General features: G+C 35.2%; 1 protein-coding gene across 1 annotated transcript; it reads right to left on the bottom strand.

Annotated features, from left to right (window-relative positions):
- Nucleotides 1-2,607: 2,607 nt before the first annotated feature.
- Nucleotides 2,608-6,375, bottom strand: LOC145040427 (uncharacterized). The gene is made up of 3 exons (XM_078988360.1): nt 5,343-6,375; nt 3,217-4,179; nt 2,608-2,958 (listed from the first exon to the last, which is right to left on the bottom strand). The coding sequence occupies exons 1-3, from the start codon at nt 6,264-6,266 to the stop codon at nt 2,902-2,904; spliced, it is 1,944 nt and encodes a 647-aa protein (XP_078844486.1). The 5' UTR covers nt 6,267-6,375; the 3' UTR covers nt 2,608-2,901.
- Nucleotides 6,376-9,083: the final 2,708 nt, after the last annotated feature.

The following is a 9,083-nucleotide window of genomic DNA, read 5'->3' as shown; positions in this document are numbered from 1 at the left end:
AAATAAATAAATTGCTAAAACATAATACAAGAGGAAGTTTGTTCACATTTAGTCATTGAACTTTTTAGAGAGAAACGAACTTTCGATTTTGTTCATATTTAGTCAGTAAACTTTTTTTCGTTATCTATTTGCCATTGAACTATTGAAACTGTTCAAATTTTACCCTTATGACCGGCTGTTGCCGGTCATAAGGGTAAAATGTGAACAGTTTCAATAGTTCAATGGCAAATGGATAACGAAAAAAGTTTAGTGACTAAATGTGACAAAAGTCGAAAGTTCGTTACTCTTTCAAGTCATTATCCCATAAATTTTTAACCATCTTTAACACTAGCTATATTTATTTTAGGCCCCAAATCTATTATAGATAAAATTTTATAAATGGTCCATTTGGTATTTTGAAATCTGAAGTTTAGTCTGTATGTTTAAAAAACACCACAGATGGTCCTACAGTTTCAAAACAATTAACAAACAGTACATTTTGCTAAATCCATTAGTTTTTGTCGGTTAACTAAATGCTATTTCCGTCATTTTATATGACAGGGACCATTTATGAATTTATTTATAAAAAATAAAATATAATTTAAAATAGAAAAGGGTCCCACCTCTCTCTCTATCTCTCTCGTATAGATGGATGAATGAAAGGCCTGATATATTTTAATTTCCCAAATAGAAAAACATGCTATCATATGAAATTATTTGCACAGAAGAACCATGTTTGACTAAAAAAGTCATAATTAGACTTTGATTTCAATAGAGAGGAGAAAAGGCAACCACCTTTCTCTCTCTCTCTCTCTCTCTCTCTCTCTCTCTCTCTCTCTCTCTCTCTCTCGTATAGATGGATGAATGAAAGGCCTGATAGATTTTAATTTCCCAAACAGAAAAACATGCTATCATATGAAATTATTTGCACAGAAGAACAATGTTTGACTAAAAAAGTCAAAATTAGACTTTGATTTCAATAGAGAGGAGAAAAGGAAACCACCTTTAGATCGAGCACATGTTATCACGAGAGACTTGGATTTGCAAGTTTGGAATCAAAACTGGAGAAAGGGATTCAGACATGCCATGGCTACAACACCATTTGTGTTGCCTCGCCAAGTTACGGGCTGAGTTTCACCCATCACCAGGAACTAGTGCTCGGAGAAGTTAATGCACAACTATATCATCATCACCTCGATTTTTGGTATAAGGGTTGATTAGTAGAGCATCTGAGAAGACAAAAGCTTTAAATCGAAACAATTTTAGAAAATAAACTTGATGGACTGGATATGGTCTCTGACGAACACACATAATCTAAGATCAGAGGCTTCTGAGAGCTTTGATTTTTTCATTCACTGATTGGATTTTGCTTAAAGGTCAATTTCTGAGTTTTTCACCATCAATTTGCAGGTGTCTGCATTAATCATTTTATGTGTGTGTATTTTGAAGAAGATGAACACAGAAAAGCATTTTGGTGTGTGACGTTTGAAGGTAGGAATGTGGGTTTCTATAGATTTCTTCCGTGTTCATTTTGTGTTCTTCATTTTGTATTCATGATCATCTTCAACCTCCACCTTTTATTAATCCTCCTTGAAATGAAAAGGGGAGAAGAACGTAAGGAAATCAAGTAAATAGATTATAGCATGGAAATATGATTCAAACTAAATATCAAGCACTTGGTGGACACTAAACTTAAATTTGTGAAATCATACTAAGATGAAACATGCTTGCCTTTGTTACAAACTCATAAATTGACAAAATGGTTATGAAATTATATTGATGTTTTTGATGTTAAATCAAAAGCGTATCACATGTATGCTTACAATTTGGGTGAATCGGAAAAAACAAATCTTGAAATCTGTACATGTATATGGATTTTGGAAGGTTCATCAAGAGAGAGAGAGAGAGAGAGAGAGAGAGAGAGAGAGAGAGAGAGAGAGATCCTTTCTATATTAAATAATTAAATTTTATTTTTTCTAAGACAAAACTTCATAAATGGTCTCTATGATAGAGAAACTACTGATAGAGAAACTTCATAAATGGTCTCTATGATAGAGAAACTACTGAAATGCCCTTTAGTTAGGGTACATAAGCTAATAGATTTAGGAAAAAAAGATCACCGGTTAAAAGTTTTGAAAACACAGGGACCATCTATTAGATTTTTTTAACTTAGACTAAACTTCAAATTTCTAAATACCACAGGGAACATTTATAAAGTTTTGTCCTTTTTTTAGGTTAATAAGAGTAACTGAAACATCAAACAGTGAAATTAGGAACTTGAAGTACAACGACGATTCGTTCCTCAATCATATGCGTGCAACCGGTGATTCAAATCGACTAAATGTTTAATTTAGGGATTTTGCACATTGACATTTATTTATAAAGATTTAAATCAAAACGAAGACATTAAGCTTAACAAGGATGTTTCTTGGTTTGAGATTCGATCTGAATTACTAATCAATGGGAATCTCTTTTGGTTAATATTTATTTTGTTTCGTGTAGGTGGTGGAGTTGGCCAGAAATGCCACTGGGCACTAGTAAAACAAAATAATTCCATACTATTTTCTGTTAGCCATTAGACATATGAAGATCTTGGGGAATTACTTGTTATGCAACATATATAGATCATATGATAAATTGATGAATTGATTCCACTGTATAATTGGATTTTATTAGAGTTTTGGAAATGACTTGACTGCATATGACCCCGGTTACAAAACCGGATTATATTAGCCATCTACTATAACTTATTTTAGGGCCTAGCGTACATTACAATAGCAATCATTGTCCAAAAACTTAAACCCTACTCGCGAGTTCTCTTCTTTCTCTGTAACCCACCTCGCTTTTCTAGATGATAAGCTTTCGAAATATTCCAAAAAAAAAAACAATTAAACGACTTGTATCTTTTCTACTCCGTATTCATCATTGCAAACAACAGCAGCCGAAAGTTGCTTTCTCAACATCATTTTTATTTTCATCCTGCAAAACAAAAACAAACTACCATCACTATTTTTAAATAAATAACCCCAAGTCAAGATTGCGAAACCGTGTATTATTTTTAAACTCCCTTAAACAAAGTTACGCCTTTACATCATTTATGGTGCTGGTAATAAGGTAAAGACTTTTTTTTTAACGTATCACGAAAAAACAGTAGAGCAACTTATCCTCATGCTTTTCTATCTTGGATTTGAAAATAGAATTCCATCAAAAATGAATAACAATACATAACGAACTTACTTGAAAATCGATTGCATCTTCAAGTATGTCAATGATTGTCTCCATGGTAGGGCGTTCCTCTGACTCCAAACTTATGCATTGGTATGCAAGGTCTTTGAACATATTAAAACATCGGCTATCAACTTGATTTTTTATAGCCGGATCAATTAATTTCTCAGGTTCATCGTTATAGTAACGTCTGACAAGATTTATCAGAAATTGTGGGTTACCGTCGACAAACTTTGTAGGCTTATATGTGGGTCTCCCACTCAATATTTCAAACAACACAACACCGAATGAGTACACGTCAGACTCTTTTCTCAGGATGCCACTTTCTTGGTAAAGAGGATCCAAATAGAAGTTGGTACCCGAAGCTTTAGTATAGATTTGCGTGTGTTGCTGATTTCTGGGGCCTTCTTTTGACAAACCAAAATCGCAAATTTTTGCATGCATATTTTCATCCAAGAGTATGTTTCCACACTTGATGTCTCTATGTATTACTCTTGTGAAGTCACCTTGACCCGAGTGGAGGTATTCAAGTCCATTTGCAGCTCCTAAGCAAATCTTGAGGCGTTGTGACCATGTTATGAGACCCCTCTTAATGGGGTCATGGAGATGATGATCAAGGCTACCATTATTAGCATACTCATACACTATGATCATCTCTTTCTCTTCATCACAGTAACCAACGAATGGAATGATGTTTTGATGGTGGAAGCTTGAAATCAACTTAATCTCAGTAAGGAACTCCTTTTTTCCTTGGTGACTTTTTGGGTCAAGATGTTTGATGGCCACTGTGCAGTTTTCCCAGCGTTCAGAGAGTTGTGCTTTGTAGACATTCCCAAATCCACCTTCTCCAATCTTAGTAATAGGATTGAAGTTTTCGGTTGCCAACTTGATTTCTTTGAGTGGAATTAACCAACTTTCTAGTTGTTCATGTTTGTGGCTACGCTTAGTGACTTTTGTAAAAGTTGGTCCATGGATCTGCGAGTATAAACAGATGCAACCGAGTTTATTTTCTTAAAGACACGGTTTTTCTTATGTGAAAATGACAAATCTAGTAGTTCAACAAATAAATCCCACTACTTGAGATGTTAAATGCATTCAGAGCATCCATAATGCATAGTTTAATGGGATAGTTGAATAAGATGACATACTTAATTAATATTCAATAGATTACACTCTTCTATTATGAGATGCTATGTTAGCATTCAGTGGATATAAAATGCAATGGTCATTGAACTTTTCAATCGGAAAAATGAAACATTATATATATATATATATATATATATATATATATATATATATATATAGGGCTAGGTTATAATGTGGATAGACAAATACTGTATGGACGTGTGGATAATGCTATTTTATGAGAGTTACTAAGAGAATATGTTGTCTAGTAATGTGAATATGTTCAATTTCACTGAACCATTGTTATTTTAATGGATTTTCACTAATTCTAATTCATTTTTGTTCTTATGCATTTTTTTTTTCATTTTTTTTCATTCTTACAGAATACGATTTAATAAACATTCTGATATCACTCTGACATAATAAGAATAATTAAAAGAATCTATAATAATCTTATAGACGATTTAATTAGTGAAAATGCGTAACAATTACAATAATTTTATAAGATTGAATGTATTCATATTAATTATCAAACAACATATTTTCTTTATCATTTTCACAGAATACATATCAATCTACATTTGAACCTAGCTCTCTCTCTCTCTCTCTCTCTCTCTCTATATATATATATATATATATATATATATATATATATATATATATATATATATATATATATATATATATATAACTCTTTTGAGATCAATGCATTGTAGGAAAATTAATGTATAGTTATATAGTAGATAAAATAATAATATATCAATCCATTAAACTCTCATTAATTTACACTAAACTCTATAAGTTTAATTCACTCTATAAGGTTAATTCAAAGAGTACTGAACTCCTACCGTTATAGACTTGTTCTTAATTTGTTTCTTTAGTGTTGTAGTTTTAAAAGGTAAAATATCTAAGAAATTTCCATTTTTTGTGATATTACATCATAGAGGATAGATCACAAAAGATTTATGACCTCTTAGCTATTGATGACAATAAATCTAAAAGAAAAGACTTACTTGGATATTTTGTGCTTCCTTAAGCCTCTTCATAACCTGGTGCATGGTAGGGCGATCGTTTGAGTTCAAACTAATGCATCGATAAGCGAGTTCCTTAAACTCATGGAAAGAATCGATCTTAATTTGATCTTTAATATGATAATCGACTATTTTATCTAGCCCATCATCATAGTTGCTACGGATCCAATCTATGAGTGTTTGTGGAGGACCAAAACCAGTGATGGTGTCTTTAGCAAGCTTACCAGTCACCATTTCAATAAGTAGCACTCCAAACGAGTAAACGTCTGATTTTGTTGTAGGGATGCGACTTTCATTGTAAATGGGATCTAGGTAATATTTGTCACCCAGATCAACAGTTGTCTCGACTGGAGTATCATCTAGCTTATTTCTGGGGCCCGATAGTGACAAACGGAAACCCGAAACTTTGGCTACCATATACTCACCTAGTAATATATGTGTCGGGTTCACAGATCTGTGAATTACCCTTTTGTCCTTCCCAAGACCCGAATGTAGATAGTTGAGACCCTTTGCTGCATCTATGCAAATATTCAGACGAATCCCCCACGTTAACCAAATCCTCTTCATGGGGTCTACCAGATGATCGTAAAGGCTTCTATTGACAGCGTATTCATAAACTAACATCATCGAATTGTATTGATCATTGTAGCCAATGAAGCCGATGATGTTTTCATGGTGGAGTGTTGAAACCACCTGAAGCTCGTTATTGAACTCCTCCTTTACTTTGTGAACACCCTGAATAAAGCGTTTGACAGCAGCGGTTTGGTTTTGCCACTGTTCACCGAGTTTCGCAAAGTAGACCCTCGCATAGACCCCACCTCCTCCCGGAATTTGGTTTGCGAAGCCCTCTGTGGCTTTGAGGATCTCCCTGGTTGGAATTGTTCGCTTTATCCCCGAAGAAGACATTTGTTTGTGATATTTGTGGCTGAATATGTATGGTTTGGGTTTTTGCGAATATGAACGTACTGAGTTTAGGAGGATGAGATCGGCTCTGGGGTACAAATAGCAAACATTGAAATTGTTAATCAATCATGCTTTTTTATTTTAATAGGGAAACTAAGATTATTATATGATATCCTTTTAAATACACAATTTTTATATAAGTCATGAAAAAATAATTTTTAATTTTATTACATCTTTAATTTTTAATTATCTGTTGATTATTCTACGTCAACTTTTAATGTCAAACAAACTACCTGTATTTGTACAATCGACAGCTGTGTATTTTGCTTTCGACCAGCCAAAGTATATAACTAGGTCCAATGTGAATAGATTTTACAAAATAAAAAGGTCGTCATTTTTATAAAAATAAACACAAGCTGAACATTCGAACTCCAAGTATGCTAACCAGTAAAGAAGATTGACCTTATTAAATACTGAGTTAATAACTTTTGTTACATAATTGTGATCTTCACACTACAAAGAAGTAGGAGAATCAAGGGTAACGTATTTAACAACTACATACCCTTTAGCAATGACATGAAGCCCTTCGTTGTTGTCGCCGCGCTAAAGGTGTCGTCCCTAATGCCAAGGTCAGCGATCTGTTTGATTCGTCAAAAAATAATCCTAGCCATCTCTGTTGTTGATCGATCCAACGGCTGGGACACGTTCTCAACCAAACCTACAGAGATGACGACGATAGCGGGGAAGCCATTTTACCACAAATACTCACCAAAACGGTATCACTGATTTCCACTTTGCCGTCGATGGCGATGAAGTCGTTTTGTTAATTGTTATGACCTCATATCAACCACAACCATAACAACCCACACATATGGTGCTATTCTCCTTGAGGTCTCGTTGTTCTGCCATAAGTTCCATGCAACGCCATCATCTTGTGTCAAAAATTACCATCAGTGATGCTCTTCTTCTTCCCAAACGGTTAACTTACTTTTCTCTTTTGACCTTCTTTGTCTAAGCGCTCCCTACAAAAATGGAGAGTATTAGCGGTGACATGTGTCGTCGCTAAAAGTCCAGGATGTCTCTGCTAAAAGGTCGTCGATGTTACTTCGTCGCTAATGCTCCATAGTTTGTCGCTATTGCTATGCATCGCTGCTAATGGACTTTGGTTGCTAATACCTTATGTCACCACTAATAACCTTGTGTCACTACTAATTGTATTTTATTTTTTTTAGTATTTAAAATTGAAATAAAAAAAAACAATATAAAAAGTATAAAAACTGCTATGAAATATTATTTGAAGAAAAATAGTTCGAAACGTTAAAATTTAATAATATATACTGCACCAAATTTTAACATCCCAATTTTCAAGAGCAAAAATTTCATTTTTATATAATGATTTAGCAAAAAAAAACAATTATATGAAAACATCATCGAGTCACATCATTTCATAAAACCATACTCAGATGTCTCAAACCATAACATACAAACAGTAACAACGTCAGAGTACAATCCCAAGATTATTATAATGCGGAAATCATGTGTGTGTGATGCGCTGCTACCGTGCCAGCTCCTTCCCCTTCGATGAAGAGGTACCTGAAAACAAAACTGAAAACAGTAAGCATAAAGGATAGTGAGTTCCCCCATCATACCACATACCACATAACAAACATATTGTTGAACAATTCTGGAGTGCCCGACCTACCCTGTCACACAATTTTGGGGTCCCCAACCTACCCTGTTCGACAATTTTGGGGTGCCCGACCTACCCTGTTTGGCAATTCTGGGGTGCCCGACCTACCCTGTCTAGAAATTCTGGGGTGCCCGACCTACCCTCTGATTTATCGCAACCAGATACGAGGACTATTTCACACTTACTACAACCACATAATAACATAGCATGAACATACTGTCAGACATATCTGGGGTGCCCGACCTACCCTTCAGTCCTTACGACCGTACTTGGGGACTATTTCCCCCAACTTTTTACTATCACATAACATCTTATCATGCTAGAACATAAACATAACAGATAACCACATACCAGATAATTATCATGAAGACAATTATCTCTACTATATTTCTTACTAGTGGGTCGGGCTTGGTGCCTTAGACCCACGTCTACTGGAAGGTAACTCGCATAGATACCGTGTAGCATCTGCACTGTCCTCGGTGCTAGGATCAACTCTTCACAACCTCCTACACATAACAATCTTCCTTAATCACTTTCTCATACTCCTAACCATTTCAAGCGTCAACTCAGGTTAAAGTCAAAGTCAAGGTCAACAACCTAGTCAAAGTCAACTTTTGGTCAAAGTCAACATCTAATTGAATCAACTCGCCGAGTTGGTCCACCAAATCGTCGAGTTCCATAATCCATAAACTTCTGGAACATCGATCCTACTAGTCGAGTCTTTCAAGAACTCGTCGAGCTTCCTCCTAAATAATCGAGACTTCTACTCCTAACTCGCCGAGTTCTTCTTGAACTCGTCGAGTTCTCCTTCTTACAGAATCGGGACCTTTGGCTCATGACTCGCAGAGTTCATCCTTGAACTCGTCGATTCCTGCTTCATATAAGTTGAAACATTTAGCCCTTGACTCGCCGAGTTCATCCTTGAACTCGTCGACTTCTTCTTTAAATATGTTGGGACATTTGCCTTCAACTTGCTGAGTTCATCATTGAACTCGTCGAGCTCTTTGATTTTAAAGTCCATATCCATCTTGTTGAGTCCTCTTATAGACTCAACCAAATTGCTAAGAAATAGAAAAGGTTGGGGAACCATGACCCAACTCGTTGAGTCCTATGAACAACTCGTTGAGTCC

Source organism: Lactuca saligna, chromosome 1 (genome assembly GCF_052625555.1).
Source record: "Lactuca saligna cultivar CGN05327 chromosome 1, ASM5262555v1, whole genome shotgun sequence".
Lineage (NCBI taxonomy): Eukaryota > Viridiplantae > Streptophyta > Magnoliopsida > Asterales > Asteraceae > Lactuca > Lactuca saligna.
The sequence above is the reverse complement of the archived record's forward strand: the minus strand, read 5'-3'. Positions and strand labels throughout refer to the sequence as shown.

Excerpts from the sequence above, each read along its gene's own strand:
- LOC145040427 (XM_078988360.1), bottom strand. The coding sequence starts at position 6,266 with ATGTCTTCTTCGGGGATAAAGCGAACAATTCCAACCAGGGAGATCCTC. Across the intron at positions 4,180-5,342 it reads AGGAAGCACAAAATATCCAA|ATCCATGGACCAACTTTTAC; the intron begins GTAAGTCTTTTC and ends TTATACTCGCAG. Across the intron at positions 2,959-3,216 it reads AAGATGCAATCGATTTTCAA|GATGAAAATAAAAATGATGT; the intron begins GTAAGTTCGTTA and ends TTTGTTTTGCAG.